The sequence below is a fragment of the Loxodonta africana genome, chromosome 4 (assembly GCF_030014295.1).
Source record: "Loxodonta africana isolate mLoxAfr1 chromosome 4, mLoxAfr1.hap2, whole genome shotgun sequence".
Classification (NCBI taxonomy): Eukaryota; Metazoa; Chordata; class Mammalia; order Proboscidea; family Elephantidae; genus Loxodonta; species Loxodonta africana.
In genome coordinates, this window is record NC_087345.1 from 53113828 (window position 1) to 53133078 (window position 19251).

Below are 19251 nucleotides of genomic sequence, written 5' to 3' on the forward strand. Positions count from 1 at the left end.
CCTATCTGCTGTTCTAAGTAGGTCTTTGGATCACAGATATTTGTACTCTTTTCTGAAAATAATAGGACAATACTTTCTGTCTTTTTGAGCCATAAGTAGTGACAGTGAATGAGAGAAATTAACCTATTAAACACTAAGAAATATGGCAGTGATACGTGACACTGAATTAAATACTGGCATTGTAAAAACCATTTTTTTCTTTTTTTTGCAGATTAAGCTTTGGGCAAAATCCTGAAAAATTAAAATTGTTTTCTTCCTTTCACTCCCTGTATTTTATACCTGCATTTTCCTCTTTCAATTCTATATTCTGCCTTGTTTTCTTCTTTATTTTGCTTATATAGAGACCCACTTGTTGACAGCCAATGCTTTGAGCTATTCTTCTGAAAATATTTCCTACAAAACTTACCAGTGAGATGTGATTCTTGTCTGGAAAAAGACTTAATAAGTGATAGCAACTTAACTCAGCAGTTTTTTTTTTTTTTTTTTTTCTTTTTGTGTAACGTTTTTAGCAGTAGAACTTCTTTTTAAAATGAAACAAAGATGAAACCCCAACACAAGAATCATTTCAGAGAATGTAAAGCCTGGAACAGCCTGGAACCCTGGCCTTTTCCCAGACCTCTATCATGGCCCCAGAGGCTACGCTGAGAGACGTAGGGCTGCAGAGAAGTCAGTTTAAAAATTATTTCCTCAACCCCTTCTTCAAAAGTGACGATTGGAAACCTCAGTTACTACTCTTCAGTTTGATGCACATACTTTTCTATAATTTAATATAAAGATTTATTATGATTTAATTCATTCATGATTATCACTGTAATTTCATGTATTATGGTAATTATGCTCATTTTCTTTCAATTCAGGTTTTTTTTAAATGGCCAAATATGAATTAAAAAAAAATTGACTTGTGAATACTGTTCACTTAAAAAATCACTATGCAACATGCAGTGTTCTTTAATAATTGCCATATTGGATCACACATGTTACGTCAAGTGATCTATTTCTATTGAATCCATACTGAAATTTTCACATTTACTAAAGGAATGCATATCATTTACATTATATTTTTAACTTCAATAACTTGTTTTATGATAAAAATGGAGCTTATTTTTAATGTATTTTTTGAACTCTGGCTTAGACTTAGGCTTGTGTTTCTTTCCTATAACCTATACAATCTAAGATTATCATTGGATGCTATGTGAGCCTGTAATATTTTAAGGTAGGAGTCATTTATAGGTTTTGAGCAACTAGTATCCATAAGAGAATTAATTTCATTTTCTGTTAAACCCAATAGCTGTTACTGGAGCATTTGGAGTGCCTTGTGTCACGACATGAAAGGTCACTAAGAATGACAGTGGTGAAACGACAAGCTCAGTCCCCCTCAGGAGTGTCCAGCGAAGTTGAGGTTCTCAAAGCACTGAAATCTTTGTTTGAACACCACAAGGCCTTGGATGAAAAGGTACAGTATGGACAAAAGATTTCAAGCTTAACTTTGCATTTGTCGTCAGCATCAGGTACAATGTTTTCATTCGTTGACTCGCTTGGCTCCTAAAGTAAGTCAGTTCAGAGCAACACACTTGAGTTCTGTGAAGATTGTTTAAAAAAAAATGCAACTGGGTTACTATGTGTATATTGGTAACATTACTTTTTTTTTTTTTTTTAAACACGGAGAATCTGTGGCTTATCAGAGTTTGACTTCTATTATGGCTCCTATGGCCCTATTCCAGATAGCCAGTTGAAGTTTAATATTAAGTCAGTCTCTCTGTTTTTCTCTTCTTTTTTTTCTCTTTCTCTCTGAAATACATATCTATAGATGTCAAAATAGGAGATCACAATGGAAAATTAGACAGACTTTGAAGTGCAATATTAGTTGTACTTTAAGAGATTTATAATAGACATATCCAATATTATTTTAGGTGTCTAATATCTTGCATACATACACATTTTTAAGAGTCTCTACATTAATAGCATAAGGTATTAATAGAAAAATCTTCTTTTACATCTTTTTAAAAGTAGCTGTAAGCTTCTCTTAGCTATTGCTCAAATCAGTTCTCTTGACATATATAAGACAATGTGATGAAAATATCCTTTGAAGATTAGTAAGGGTTTTGATGTGATTTCAATTTTATGAATTTTCAAAGAATGAATTAAAAAAACTAAGAAAGCTTTAGTACTATGTAGAGTGGGATTTAGGCCTCTTTATTATAAAGTAACTGACAATGTCTGAGATTAAATTCCACACTAAGGATTATTTTCCCAGTTATTTCTACTTTTTAAGCACGCAGACACTTTTGCAGATATATATATGAGGAAGTCCCCCCCCAAAAAAAGAGAGGAAATTGCAGAAAAAAAGTATATATAGCAGGGATCTCTATTAAATATTCATTTCTGCTTTATTCAAAATTGTTCATAAACTGGTTGCCTGTCATGACTAAAAGGAAAAAAATAAGATACAATTTTCTTCTTAATAATGTATAAGACAGAATTACAATTATCCTTATGCACACATTCTACATAATCCCCTACTTTCAGGAGAGCATCTGAAATACTGATATGTACATATATATTTATCTCAGATATGTATGTAATTATATTTATATTATTTTATATATATTATGTAATAATATATATAAATTTATATTATAATTATATACATACATATGAAATACTGATATAGGATTGTTATGAGTTGAAATTGACTTGACGGCACGAGTTTGGTATTTTCTCTGTATCGGTTATACAGATATATATCAGATGTACAATTAATTATGAAATACTGATATATATATAAGATGTGCATATATATAATTACATATAACATGTATATGTATATACATATATATCAGTATTTCATATGTTCTTAGAGCAGAAAACTATGTGGAGTGTGTATATAAGGATAATTATAATTCTGTCTTATACATTATTAAGAAGAAAATTGTATCTTATTTTTTCTTTCTAGTCATGAGAGGCAAGTAGTTCATGAACAATTTTGAATAAAACAGAAATGAATATTTAATAGAGACCTCTTCTAAATACAATATATCACATAATCATTTAATGTCAAATTTCACGTTATACCAAAAAAAAAAAAAAAAAAAAAACCTGTTGCCATCGAGTTGATTCAGACTCGTAGTGATCCTATAGGAGAGAGTAGAACTGCCTCATAGGGTTTTCAAGGAGTGCCTGGTGGGTTTGAACTGCCAGCCTTCTGGTTAGCAGCCATAGCTCTTAACCACTATGCCACCAAAGTTTCGTTTCATGGTATAAAACTAAAAAAAAAAAAGTTTTTTTTTTTTTTTTTAGTATAGTCCCTTCTTATTACACCATAGCATGGTTAAGAACTTGTGAAACTTTGTATTTATAGACTATCTGCTATGTATCAGACTCCTTGGGAGATAATAGACAAACAAAAATGAAGAAAGCATTTTCCTTGCCACCGAAGAGTTTGCAGTTAGTGCTGGAGATTCACATGTCAATAACAGACAATGCAAAAACCTGTGTATGCAATGTGATATGGACTCACGGGAAAGGTTGTAATTAACTCTGCTTGAGTGAAGAGGGATTCTGAAATGTCTTCACAGATTGGGTATTAAGGAATGAGGAAATTTTGTAAGCATAGAAAGATACCTGAAGCAACAAGACCAACATGTAAAGTGGTACAGAGCTATAAGGTGAGCATGGCCTATTCAGAGAACATTTAAGAGTTTTGAATGACGTGAGTGGAGGTATATAATAATGTGTTGCTTTGGATGTTTTAAGTAAGCAGTGCTTTTGTGAAAGAAGGATTATTTACCAAAATAGAAGGCAATAGACAGTATTTAAGACAAATAACCTGATTAAGTGTTAATAGATTTAAGAAGAAAATGTTTGTTGTACTGACTATAGGAACAGTTTACTATATAAAGAAGCCCATCAAGCTTAGAATAACTAAATGAAGTATTCTATAATATGGCCCCCAGAAGCTGTAATAGTATTTATTAATTCATCAGAAGTACCCTGGACACTGGTGAGTTTAGGGGCAAATGAATTGATTATCAATTTAGTGATGCTGAACATCCTAAAGCAAAATATTATGAGCATTTAGCTCTGAATTGGACCTGGAAAAGTGACGTAACTTTTCCAAGTATCTGTTTCTTCTTCTTTGAATGAGAATAACAGTAACTACCTCATAGAGTTCTTGTGAGGGTTAAATGTGCTTTTAGCCAGTGCTTAGCATATGAAAAGTGCTCTGTGAGTATTAGTGAATGTTATTATTTTTAACATGAGCAAATTTCACCAGTAGATAAAACTGTCAAGCTAAATTAAGATATTGGTATCCCTTCTGATCTACTTGCTTATTTTAAATGGCATTTCATTTGGTTATTGAGGGCCTATTATGTGCCTAAGCATCTTCATAGACAATTTCCCTACCTAAGAGAAACTCATAGATTTGTAAGGATGGGGTGGGGTGATAAGACAGATATATAAACAGCAATTACTATATACAAACTTAAGTTCTATGGATATTCTTTTTAGAATATATAGAAGATCAGAAGAAGATGTAATTAATCATGACTTGGGGACAAGAAACTACCAACTTTACCGTGGAGAGTTTAGAATACATGAAGAGCTAAATAAACTACAAAAGATTGAGCATAGCTGTGGACAAATACAATAATCGGCAGCCTTCTTTATAGATGTCCTTATTTACAGGTGGGGGGACCACTGCAGTAGAACATGTTTCACAATGAGCAAAGACCAATAGTCATTTTGACATCACTCTTCAATGTTTACAAATTATGTGAGCTAAAGGAAATGAAAACTATTCCTGTGTTTTGCTGTCACTCAGATAACGTTGACTATTTTTTAAAAGCAGGCATACTGGATAGATATGGGAAGTACAGCCCTAAATCATAATAAATATAGATGTACTCCACAGATGTTTCCATCATCTAATATCACAGCATAAAAAAGTGGATTTGAACTTCTGGTCTAAGGAGAATTCTACACAGATATTTTGTTATAGGATTAATAATTCCCAAAATGAAACCCTGGCATACCTGTTTCAATTTGGGAAATATGCTTCTTCCATCAAAGTTTCTTTTCAATGCACTTGTCATTTTGGGGGATTTATTTTGTTTTTATTTTTAGGGATAAAAATGTCTGCAGCCTTGGAACATCTTTTGAATAAAGAAAAAAAATTTCTCTGTAGTATTTTTCATATCATTATAAAAAAAATAGATGGGCCAGCTGAAATTAGAAATTAGGAAAATCTAGATGTATATAAATAACATATTTGGGGATTACATTATAGCTCTCTATATAAGGAATCAATACATTTTAGTTTAAAGACTATATAGACAACAAGAAGTTAACTGGAAATGGTTCAATTGTATATAAATCAGAAAAAATAAGTATAGTCCTGGTTATCAACTGTGCACTCATATTTATGAAAAAATAGCTATTATTTTTTCATGGCATATCAAGCATGCCTAGATAGCTTTACAAGAACACTAAACCCAAGAAGAAAAATAAGATAATTAGGACATATTTTTCCTTACTAAGGTCAGCAGAGATCAGGGCAATATGAAGCTTACAGGTTGCATTCAGCTGAGTCCTATCCAGGAATTAAATACACAAAGAGTAATTCATCCTCATGTAAATGCAAATAAAGCATTCATATAACTATTTATATTTGCAATGATCAATTTTACATTTATAACTTTGATTAAACATATAATTACTTCATGGGTAATATAATCTCAGTTTGTAAAAGGTCGTTCTGAATTTACTGGGAGGTGATTTCATTTTCATCATGCTTGATAATGTTGATAATTTTTGCATTCTGAAGGCTTAATATAATGAGGCTAATAAATGCTTACCTAGTGGTAAGTAGAAAAGAGTTTAGAACTTTTTCTAGGACTTTCAGTTTAGCAAAAGAAAGGAAGATATTTTTAATTTACAGTACAGTCTAATTTCAGTCACTCCTTATGTGACTTGAATGACTCTCTGAGAAACATTTCAATGTAAGAGTGTATCTTTTAAAATATGATACTTTAACCTTTTCACAGCTGTCTAAGTGTGACCTGTTCAATGTTGGGTATAGTCAGACCATTAGCTTATGATTAGATCACTTCATATTGTTATTTTCTTCAACAAGGATTCCTCAGACTTTTTCAGAACACCCATATTTTACTGTTGGTGTTTTACAAAGTGGGCATAACTTTGTAAAACTTTGTAGTCATTCCTGTTAAATGTCAAGCATGCCTATTAGGAATTCTATTGTGTGTATCATTCCACATATCTTACTTATTTTCACGGCATTGGAATATTTGCTTCTTTTGCATATATCAAAGCCATTCATAGAAAAGTATACCCCAAGTAAGTCAAGTCACCAGAGATTTCCTTCCAGGTAGCTCTCACTCAGTTATAATTAGCACAATTCTATGCACTTTTATAAACAATTAGGTATTTATCTAACCTAGTAAAAAACCTAACAGAGTTTTTTTTTTTTTTTTTTTTTTTATCGAACAGCTCAGCCATATTACAGTCTATCAGCACATCTAAAGATCATGAAATATTCTGTGTAATTGTCTTTGGTATCAAATATCCATCTGTGTATGTAATACCAATTTCAGAGAATTTGAGCATAACTAAATATAATTCATGTTAAAAGTCTACTAGGTTATATTTCTTGCCTATTCAAGATGTATTTCAGGAGTTAAGTACACCCAGTCACTAAATATATACCAGTTATTATTAGAGTATCCTGGAAAAATGATTGATATTTATTAAAAAATCCTAATTAGATTTCAGAGTAATAAGAGATAGCCTTTTTGTTTGTTTGGTAGCTGGAAAAGAATGTTTGTTATACATCTAACTTTAAAATTTTTATGAACCTGGGTTTTCATATATTTCATGTTTAACCTATACTCCCAGTTAAGTCTTATTAGAAAAAGAAAATACCATTCATTAATATATAATCAATGAATTAAAAAATGAAAGCTTATAAAAATATAATCATGTATTAAAGTACATATCCACTGTAAAAAATGCTATAATGTTCCCGTGGAAAATATATTTCAATTCATAAATTATCAAAAAAATCAAGATGAATTGCATCTTCAGTTAAACTTCATAGCTTATTGATTTTTTAAAGAAAATTTAAGAGCTGTAGTCATTCATTTTAATTCATTTCCCTGAATTTTTTTACTTTCAATAAAATTAATAATGAGCATACGTGTAGATATGGAAAAAAAAGTTTGAATTACAGCACAATCTTTATACATTTTGAAAAAGCAAAAAGCAAAGAAACTGAGTTTCACTTATATATGAAATATTTGTAAATCATTATTTTCACACTAAAATAAGCAGAGTTTTGGTGTTAAAAAATATAATGATTTAACTTCTGGTATCTGGGAACTAAATACCTTCCAATCCCTCAATAACAATCTAATCCCTCTAATTAATGCAAAGTATATGACCATTAGACAACAGTTTTCAGAATTCTTTGCTTTTAGGCAAATCATTTTTCAAGTTAGGTCCTAAATGCCAAATGAAAATGTGCATATTATATTACAGAGATATAAAGGATCTTTTTTTTTTTTTTTACCTATTTCTCAGGCTTAATCAGTGACTATTTTCCCAATGAATTAATAATATGCTTTTGAACTTTGCCTCCACTTACTATGAATCAGAATTCAGAGCAAGACAGTTCAATCTCCAATCCTACCAGACATTTCATCACTGAACCACCCAAAGGACTTGCTTAAAGAAAATCCCTTGATACAGTGATACTATGAGGTGACAACACATTCACAGTATTCCTGCCAGGTTGATCATTCCGAGCTCCTAAGATTATAAATACTTTAATAATTTGCCAAATGTGACTGTCTCTGATGATATTAATGATGGATTCAATGCAGTTTAACATGTCTGGGATGTACATCACTGCACATATTTTGGTTTTTCTTCTAGGTAAGGGAGCGACTGAGGGTTTCTTTAGAAAGAGTCTCTGCACTGGAAGAAGAACTAGCTGCTGCTAATCAGGAGGTAACATACCACACTTTCTCCTCTTTTGAGGTGCAATATTGCTAACATATGTCCCTTGTGTTTCACATCACTTTTATTAAAACTGTCACAAAAAGTAAATTACATTTGGTATGAGCCTTGAACAAGGCCTATTGAAACTAGTCTTCAGAGTCATGTTTTCTCGTTTCCAGTTATTCAGATCTGTCACTTGGAAAAGACCAAAGGAAAATCATCAAGAGCTAGTGACATGTAAGCTAGTGAGATTGGGATTTACCAAGATCATAGCCAGAATGCCAGTCCTTTCAAAAATAAAATGCAGCTCCCAAATTGGAAAACATGTCAAATATATGTAAACATAGGTAATGTTACAAATGAAGTGAACTCCTTAGACAGATGTGTGTGTATATTTCCCTTCAAGTCATACATAGTCTTATCTACTGAAAGCACTGTGCCTATGTTTAGTGATGTCATTGAATCCACTTCTTTTGATATCATTCATGGCTCTAGGCAAGAATTTTAATGTTTTGACAATCACTTCTGTAAAATTTAAAGGTTTGTCTTCTCTTTAGGAGATATTACTTTTTTTGGCTCGTAATATGCATAAATGAACTTGGATTATTAGGTAAAATTAATATATATATATATTAATTAAATCAATTAATTCTGGGTAGGCTACTAAAATAGCCCCATCTCTTTGACATTTCCAGGGCCATTTTTTTTCCCAGAAGTTTTTTTTCCACTGATGTAATGTTGACATTACTAGTGGTGAACAGGCTAAAATGATTTGGAAAAATCTTACTTTTAAATAATAAGAGAAACAGAAGCTAATGTTATTAATGATAAGCCTTACAAAGGGATTCATAACAAAAAAAATTTACATACATAAAATACTCATTTTCAAACCGTTCTAAAAATCTTGTCCAACAAATGCTTCACTGTTCTTTAAAGTAAAAAAGGGCAATTAAAGGAGTTCCTATATGCTTTTGTTTGTTCTGAGCTTTAGCAATTTGAATTCTAGAAATAATGGACTTTTAACTACAGGAATAATCAGTTTTGTGTGAATTAAAAGCCAGTAACATTAAAAGCATAAATCGTGGTGTAACAGTTACAAAAAATCTTTTGGTGAATCTTATGAGGAGATTCATGTTAGCAAATTGGATGATTTGTTTGCATTAAAAAAAAATGGACATAAGACATTGATGCCTCTCAGACATCACAGAAGAAGAAAACCCTCTGGGATAAGGGGTAATAACAAGGAGAGCTTCATCATTTTATGAAAGCAAGTAGGTAAATTATCTGCATAGTAGGGTATACTCATCACTGGAGTGTTCAGGAATAAAATATTAAATGTTTATTCACTTTGTTTCTCATCATTGATAATTTTGATTTTTATGTAAGTTTTAACATACATGTGTATGGCATGTATGCCTCAAAATATTTTATTGATGGAATAAACAAAAGATTTGGCGAATACTGGTACCAAAGTCTTATTTAATAGGTCAGCGATAGTTTCCATTTGTTAGAAACAAAGGTATAGTGAGACCACTTGGCTGGCTGCAGTATTTATGCCTAAATATAAATGTCCCATAAGTTTAAATGAGGCTCCAGCAAGTTGATTTAGGAATGGCAACCGGATAGTTCAATTAACTATGCATAAAATGGGAGGACAACTGGAGAACAAATGTGGAGAAAAGATTTTTTATTGTTTTCTTTAATGTAGCATTCCAACCCAGTGCCCTCATGTCGATTCCGACTCATAGCAACCCTAACCCTTTAAAAAAAAATAGACCTCCAATATTATTGTAATCTCTTGTAGGCAGTATGGAGAACTAGATTGCTTGTATATAGATAAAACAAATTTAAAATCATTAACATCCCTTCTTACAACTACTCCAGGAGCTCTGGTGACCTACGGTTAAGCACCTGGCTACTCACTGAAAGGTTGGGAGTTTGAACCCCCCAGCATCTCTGCAGGAGAAAGACCCTGGCAGATCTGCTCCCTTAAAGATTACAACCTAGAAACCCTATGGGGCAGTTGTATTCTGTCACATGAGGTCACTATAAGTCTAAAATAGACTCCACAGCACCTAATAACAGCAACACAACTACTGCAGCTTTTCAAATGCTTTTTGTTTTAAGCCACTTGTCTAAGTTAGAGGAAAGCAATCGTTTTGCTTATTTTTAGCTTCAATATATTTTCTTTATGTGGTTGGTTATAATTATTTTCCATGTGGCTTAATAAGAATTCTTGTTTAGGAAATCAGACTCAGGAAAAAACAAAACAAAACAGTGCCTTAGTTTTCTAATAATAAATTGTTGACAAGTAAATTATTAGTGATACATTTTTAAGAGAGTAAATGGGAAAATTTTACTATAAAATGAAAATTAAAAATAAAAATAACCTGAAATATGAGCTCTCGATTCACTATAGTAATAGCAATTAGTACAAGGAATCTCTTTAAATAAAGCACCATGTATTGATGATAACAAGATTTTTTTTGTTGTTGTTTTTTTATTGATGATAACAAGATATGTTTAGAAATATGACAAAAGAAGCTTAGAAAAATTAACGCTATTGACAGCTTTAGAAAGGGAAACTAGATAAAGTTTAGATATTTGGATACAGGAAAAGTTGGATATAGGAAGTAACTGAAGAAAATATTTTATGGAAGTAACATTTTTGTGAAAAAATAAAAACTATAAGCACATTTTTAGAAGGTAAAGCTATACAGTATGAATAAAACAAAAATCCAGCATTTGGCTAATTGAGCAAGGGATTAGAGAAAACTGATAAAATTGATACTTCAGATTTGAATGAAAATTAAAATGCCTTTGCAAGTGTCCCTTATAATTTGAAACTATTTGCAGAATTTATGTAGCAAGCTTGGAGAGCAAGGATGCTACATTAGTGGAATCTAGTTCTTAAATTTCTTGTAGTGATAGTGACAGTTTACATAGCAAGGAATTTATCCAAACATTTTTCTGAATTATTTTAGTTCTCCAGTTAAGAAAGGAGAAGTCAGAGAGCATATAAATTAAAATCACCTTAGTTCAGATCTTCATAAAATTTCACCTGGGATATTACAGTAAGTTTTTAATCTGTTCTTGTCTTCTGTTCCTTTCTACTATGTAATTCTGCTAGGTTAAACCTGCTAAGAGCAAAGCCTCAATTTTTTCCCATAATATATTCTAATACATCTTATAGTGTAATATAAAAACCCATTGCCGTCAAGTCGATTCTGACTCATAGCAACCGTATTGGACAGAGTAGAACTGCCTCATAGGGTTTCCAAGGAGTACCTGGTGGATTTGAACTGCCAGCCTTTTGGTTAGCAGCCAGAGCTCTTAATCATATACCACCAAGGTTTCCAGTATAATACAGTATATATATATATATAATATATTCTAATACACTATACAGATTATATGTATTTTTATATAAACTATGTAAAGAACAAAATGGAATAATATACTGTATTAAAACCAAAACCAAACTCATTGCCATCGAGTCGATTCCAACTCATAGTGACTCTACAGAACAGAGCAGAACTGCCCCATAGCGTTTCCAACGAGCAACTGGTAGATTCAAACTGCTGACCTTTTGGTTAGCAGCCAAGCTCTTACCACTGTGCCACCAGGGCTCCCGATATTCTGTACTTTGTAATATCAATAATATAATGACATATATATATATATATATATATATATATATTGGAAACCCTGGTGGCATAGTGGTTAAGTGCTACGGCTGCTAACCAAAGGGTCGGCAGTTCAAATCCACCAGGTGCTCCTTGGAAACTCTATGGGACAGTTCTACTCTGTCCTATAGGGTCACTATGAGTCAGAATTGACTCAACGGCACTGGTTTTTTTTTTTTTTTTTTTTGGTTTATATCTATATATATTACATAGGCCTGTGATAGACTATCAAAACTTATGCAATGATCCTAATCTACAAATCCAGCTTTAATTCCCACTACCTCTACTTCCCTGAGTCACTCTAAGTCCTTCTTAAATTAGAGTATTAATTTCTTTTTAAAGCAGTCCATGCTTTTCCTGCCTGTAACTCTTACTTATGCTAATGTCTTTCTCTCCTGGAATGCCTCCACAACTATAGCTCACCCACTGAAATCACATTTCCCCTTTTAAGTTCAAGCTCAAATGTCATCTCTTTAATGAAATATTTTATGACTCCATGCCAACAGTCATTGCGCCTTAGCTTAAATTGCTAAAGCTCATTGCATCAGCATTTATTATGACAGTGGTCTTAGCTCAACAAGTATTAGGGTTAATTGTATAGTTGCCTAAGTACAGGTTGTTATTTCCCTGAGAAAATGAACCTGTGTCTTGCTGATTTGTGTTCATTTCACAGTGACATGAACCACTCGATCAATATATATTTGTCAAATTGCACTATACAGAGTTCCTTCTGACCAAAATTTTCATGTTGTTCTGTGGCTATTCCCTTAATGGATCATGTGAACAACCTTAGGCACGCTCAACAAATAAAACTATGTTGACCATATGTATTGAATGAACAAAGGATATGTTCTTTCAATATATGATTATTGAGCAGCTACTATGTACAGAAATTTGTGTGAGTCACTGACGGGAATAAATGGGGAAATGACACATTATACAAATATTCATGCAACTTGCCCTCTAGGAAAGGAGATAGACATATGAATATATGATTAAGATGTAATTTAGCACAAAAATAAAGTGCAAAATAGATGCACAAGCGTAGTGCAAAAGAGTACAAAAGAGAAGGGTATTTTTTCTTGGCTAAATTATCAAGTAGATTTCACCATAAAGAAACAGCATTTGAGCCTACCCTTGAAGGAAGACTATGATTTTACTTCAGAAATGTGGGAGGACATTTCAGGCTGTACATACAGTATGATTAAGGAAATCCAAGACTGCCAGATTCAGGAAAAATGTGTGATGTTGTATGGTTAAAGGTTAGAGCGTATAGAAAGATGTAGAAGAGAAAGGTGGGGAGGTTGATAGAATTTAGATTGTGTCGGGCTCTAATGTCACGCTAAAAAATTGGATTTTATACTTTATGAAGTGAGAAACTGCTCAAAGTATTTATTTTTTATTTTATTTTTTTGTGTGTGTTTTGTTTAAAGGTGGGGGGAGTGGGATATGGAGCTGGAGAGTTGACATATCTAATATGGATGGCTGACATAATGATCTGATATGTGATTTTGAACATTGCACTTCAACTCAGCAAACATTTATTGGGCATCTTCTGTTTGCCAGGCTTTGCATTAGGTACTGGGTATGAAGATGTTAATAAAACTCAGGTATTAATAAACCATTAGTTAAAGACAAGTAGGGGAGACAAACAAACCCATTGCCATTGAGTTGATTTCGATTCATGGCGACCCCATGTATGACTGAGTAAAACTGCACTTCATAGGGTTTTCAATGGCTGTGATCTTACAAAATTACATCTCCAAGCCTGTCTTCCGCAGTGCCACTGGGTGGATTTGAACAGTCAAACTTTAAATTAGGAGCCCATCAGAAATTACTTGTGCCATCCAGGTACCCCATTAAAGGAGATAGACATGTAAAAAGCAATTACAATATAATGTGACTAAGGATAAAATAAAAGTAGGCACAAATTTCAGTAGTATTACAAAGATGGTAATTATGAGGATATAAATGAGGAAGAGCAGAAGGTGTTGCAAAAATCTTCCTAGAAGAAAAAAAAAAAATGCCTAGAATTTGAGGGAGAATTTTAAATAACTTACCAAATGGAATTGGTGGAAGAGAAGGGAAGCTGCAGGGATAGGGATGAAGATAAGGCTGCATAAATCGGCAGAGTCCAAGTTAGGAATGGCCAGAACCTGGCCTTTGTCCTGTATACAACAACAAGCCAACAAAAGGTTTTTATGGAGGGAAGAGATACTAGTTTTATACAACAACAAGCCAACAAAAGGTTTTTATGGAGGGAAGAGATACTAGTTTTGAAATTTTTCAGATAAGTGGTACCTCTAAAAGTTAAAAGTAAAAAATGTATATGATGGTCAAGGTACCATGTTCAAGTCTTAGAGTTTAAAAAAAAATCATTATAATTTCTTGAAAAAGAAAACAAAAACTGGTATCAGAAAATACAAGTTGTGTAGAGCACAAGTATTATCTAGTCTGGTATTTCATATGTTTTTTTAATAATGGCAAATGTAAATGAAGGAATCAAACAAAATATAAATGTATACATACAAAATGAAAATTTTCTCTAATTTTGCCTCTTTAAATAGCACCACGTAGGCAGATTGTATTGTTAACGTTGAACACATTTTCCAGGCCAGTGTACTAACAAAGAGAGTCTAGATGATTTAGACATCGAAAATACAATCAAGTCTTTATTCCTGGCAGAGTATTTTTGTTACAGCTTAAAATATGAAAACCACTAATAAAAAAAAAAGTACAATAAAGGGAAGTACAAAGAGGAATAAATAGATTACATCCTAACAATGTGTTCTTCTTTAACAGAAGCCCATATAATTTTTTTAAATTATTTAATTAAACCAGATAAAATGGATTATTCAGATGCTACTGTAAAAGATCAATTGACAGACTAATTAGCAGTGAGTATACACGGTGTGCTTGTTTTAAAAGCTTTTCCATGTGATTGCATTATACATAAGAAGAACTGGGACATTTACTTGTAGGCTGATTTATGCTTTTTATATTGCTTTTACTCTGTGTATGTTTATCTCAACTACTGAATTTACCAACTTTCAATTAGCAATATTCTAAGGAAATCAGCATTTCTTTTTACCTTCTCTTTTTATAGCCAGTGTTGTCCCTGAAGTCTGTTTTCCTGCAGAAAGATTAAGTAACAATTTTCACAGGCAAATGAAGTGCTATTCACATTCTGAAGAGTGTCAGACCAGGGTGGTAAGAGGAGCTACAGGCAGTAAATCATATTTTGGGGGTCGATGGATCATAGCTATTGCTTTACATACATTATACCATTTAATTCTCACAATAATCCTTTCAGTTGGTTTAAGAATTCCTACTCTAGTGAATCCATAGGAATGGAAGGGCAAGTGAAACAGGTGAGTAGATACAGAAAAAGTAGATCCTACCCTAAAAATCAAAGAAGAGGATGGGAAGGAGCTGTGAGGGATGTGAAACTCAAGCAAGTTGAGAAGTCATTTAACAGAGAGAGAGAGAATTTTAAGTGTAGGAGTTGGACCTGGTCAACAATGACAACTGTTTCAGGGAGCCATGCCGGATTATGTCTGATATGAGTAATTAGATTTATAATTAGAAGGTCACTGGAAAAGTTTACAAAGACAGTTTCATTAAACTGTAATGGAAGGAGAATAACCATAATGAAAATAACTAAAGAGCCAAATTAGAAGTTTAAACATAAGAGATGATGAATAATCTTTTGAGAAGTTCAGCAATGAAGGAGAGGAGAGTGTAAAAACTAGATAAGTAGGCAGTACTGAGAAAGCGTGCTTTTAGAATGAGAAGGGCTTGGAAATATTCGTAGACAATGGAGAGAAACATGGAAAAAACAAAGGAGAACTGATCAGCTAAGGACAACACAGTGGAGACTAAACAAAAGGTACAAGATCAATTACAAGCAGAACTCCTTCCTCTGAGAAACAAAGCAAGGAGTACACAAAGTGTAATGATGAATAAAGATTTTGATTTGGAGAAGAAGGAAGATATGAGAATTTCAGCAGAGGGATTCTCCTCAAGAAAACAAGAAATGAGCTTATCTGCTAATGAAGGCAAGAACGGAGTTACTTTTAGGAATGTAAAAAAATATAATAATAAGACAAGGAAACACCAAGACTAAGACTTTCAGTGTGGGATGATAGACCAGGATAAGGTTCTCATTAAGTAATCTCAGTAGATTGATTAAAAACCAGTTTACATAACATTTACCAACTGAAACAACATGGATTCTACTATGATATTTCCTTATTCAAATCTATGAAGCTATTTTATTCAACATACTTTGAAAGAAACAGATACAAATAGGAAATTTAAGTTGTCTCTGATGACTTTTTGTTGTTAGGTGCCATGGAGCTGGTCTTGACTCATAGCAACCTTATGTACAACAGAACGAAACACTGCTTGGTCCTGCACCATCCTCACAATTGATGTTATGCTTAAGCCTATTGTTGGTTGCAGCCACTGTGTCAATCCATCTCATTGAGGATCTTCCTCTCTTTCACTCACCCTCTACTTTACCAAGCATGACATCCTTCTCCAGGGAGTGATCCCTCCTGACAGCATGTCCAAAGTATGTGAGACATAGTCTCGCCATCCTTGCTTCTAAGAAGCATTCTGATTGTAGTTCTTCCAAGACAGATTTGTTCATTCTTTTGGCAGTCCATGGTATATTCAATATTCTTCACCAACACCACAATTCAAAGGCATCAATTCTTCAGTCTTCTTTATTCATCATCCACTTTCACATGCATAGGAGGTGACTGAAAACACCATGGCTTGAGTCAGGCACACCTTACTCTTCGAGGTGATATCTTTGCTTTTCAACACTATAAAGAGGTTTTTGCAGCAGATTCACCCAATGCAATGTGTCTTGATTTCTTGACTGCTGTTCCCATGGGTGTTGATTATGGATCCAAGTAAAATGAAATCCTTGACAACTTCAATCTTTTATCCATTTATAATGATGTTGCTTATTGGTCCAGTTGTGAGGATTTTTGTTTCATTTTGAGTTGTAATCCATATTGAAGGCTGTCGTCTTTGATCTTCATCAGTAAGTACTTCAAGTCCTCTTCACTTTCAGCAAGCAAATTTGTGTCATCTGCATAATGCAGGCAGTTAATGAGTCTCCCTGCAATCCTGATGCCCCGTTCTTCTTCATATAGTCTCACTTTTCAGATTATTTGCTCAGTATACAGGTTGAATAACAAAAAAAGAAAAATCAAACCCATTGCCATTGAGTCAATTCCAACTCATAGTGACCCTATAGGATAGGGTAGAACTGCCCCGTAGGGTTTCCAAGGAGCACCTGGTGGATTTGAATTGCCGACCTTTTAGTTAGCAGCCATAGCACTTAACCACTACACCACTAGGGTTTCCACAGACTGAATAGGTATGGTGAAAGGATGAAACCCTGCTGCACACCTTTCCTGACTTTAAACCACCCAGTATCACCTTGTTCTGTTTGAACTATGTACGGTTTCCTTATGAGCACAGTTAAGTGCTCTGGAATTCCCATTCTTCCCAATGTTATCCATAATTTGTTAGCTGAATGCCTTTGCGTAGTTAATAAAACACAGGTAAACATTTTTCTTGTATTCTCTGCTTTCAGCCAGGATCCATCTGATATCAGCAATGATATCCTTGGTTCCTCATCCTCTTCTGAATCTGCATTGAATTTCTGGCAGGTCCCTGTCAATATACTGCTGCAGCCGCTTCTGAATGATCTTCAGCAAAATTTTATTTGCGTGTGAAATTAATGATATTGTTCAATATTTTCTGCATTCAATGTGATCACCTTTCTTGGGAATAGGCATAAATGTATATATTTTTCAGTCGGTTGGCCAGGTAGCTCTCTTCTAAATTTCTTGGCATAAATGAGTGAATACTTCCAGAGCTACATCTGTTTGCTGAAACATCTCAATTGATAGTCTGTCAATTCCTGGAGCCTTGTGTTTCACCAATGCCTTCAATGCAGCTTGGCCTTCTTTCTTCAGTACCATCGGTTCCTGTTCATATGGTACCTCCTAAAACGCTTGAACGTCGACCAATTCTTATTGATATAGTGACTCTGCGTATTCCTTCCATCTTCTTTTGTTGCTTCCTGAGTCATTTAATATTTTCCCCATAGAATCCTTCAATATTGCAACTCAAGGTTTGAATTTTTTCTTCAGTTCTTACAGCTTGAGAAATGCAGAGCATGTTCTTCCCTTTTGGTTTTCCATCTCCAGGTCTTTGCACATGTCATTGTAATACTTTACTTTGTCTTCTTGAGCTATCCTTTGACATCTCTGGATCAAGTCTTTTACTTCACCATTTCTTGGTTCCCTTTAGCTACTTGACATTCAAGAGCAATTTTGAGAGTCTCTTCTGACATCCAATTTGGTCTTTTCTTTCCTTCCTGTCTTTTTAATGAGCTCTTGCGTTCTTCATGTATGATGTCCTTGATGTCATTACACAATGCATCTGGTCTTTGGTCATTAGTGTTCAAAACATCAAATCTATTCTTGAGATGGTCTGAAAATTCAGGTGGGATATACTCAAGGTCATACATTGGCTCTAGTACACTTGTTCTAGTTTTCTTCAGTTTCAACTTGAACTTGCATATGAGCAATTGAAGGCCTGTTCCACAGTTGCCCCTGGCCTTGTTCTGACTGATGGTATTGAGCTTTTCCATTGTCTCTCATTTTTGTTTTCTTCTTACAGATGTAGTCGATTTGATTCTGGTATATTCTATCTGGCGAGGTCCACGTGTATAGTTGCCACTGTGTTGGTGAAAAAGGTATTTGCAATGAAGAAATCATGGGTCTTGCAAAATTCTATCAGGGGCTCTCCGGCATCATTTCTATCAACAAGACCGTATTTTCCATCTAGCTATCCTTCTGCTTTGTTTCCAACTTCCGCATTCCAATCTCCAGTAATTATTAATGCATCCTGACTGCATGTTCGATCAATTTCAGACTGCAGAAGTTGGTAACAGCCTTCAATTTCTTCATCTATGGCCTTAGTGGTTGATGAATACATTTGATTAATAGTCATATTAACTGGTCTTCTATGTAGGAGTATGGATAATATCCTATCACTGACAGCATTGTAGTTCAGGATAGATCTTAAAATGTTCTTTTTAATTTTCAGCTATGACATCTCCGACCAGCACCTGATCTCTAAAATCTGTATGATTCTGTTAAAACTCAACCACAAAAAGACAAACAACCCAATCAAGAAGTGGGCAAAGGATATGAACACGCACTTCACTAAAGAAGATATTCAGGCAGCCAACAGATACATGAGAAAATGCTCTCGATCATTAGCCATTAGAGAAATGCAAATTAAAACTACGATGAGATTCCATCTCACTCCAACAAGGCTGGCATTAATCCAAAAAACACAAAATAATAAATGTTGGAGAGGCTGCGGAGAGATTAGAACTCTTATACACTGCGGGTGGAAATGTAAAATGGTACAACCACTTTGGAAATCTATCTGGTGTTTTCTTAAAAAGTTAGAAATAGAACTACCATACAACCCAGAAATCCCACTCCTCGGA

General features: G+C 33.7%; 1 protein-coding gene across 7 annotated transcripts in view; it reads left to right on the plus strand.

The window, feature by feature from the left end:
* PPFIA2 (PTPRF interacting protein alpha 2) overlaps nt 1–19251 on the plus strand; it is a 552369-nt gene that overhangs the window by 329211 nt on the left and 203907 nt on the right. For 6 of the 7 annotated variants that reach the window (XM_003405226.3, XM_003405230.3, XM_064283784.1 and 3 more), the window contains 2 exons: nt 1289–1453; nt 7951–8025. In XM_003405226.3, coding sequence (XP_003405274.2) covers nt 1289–1453; nt 7951–8025 — 240 coding nt within the window. The remainder of the gene's footprint in view (nt 1–1288; nt 1454–7950; nt 8026–19251) is intronic. The other variant, XM_003405232.4, reaches the window with a different exon arrangement.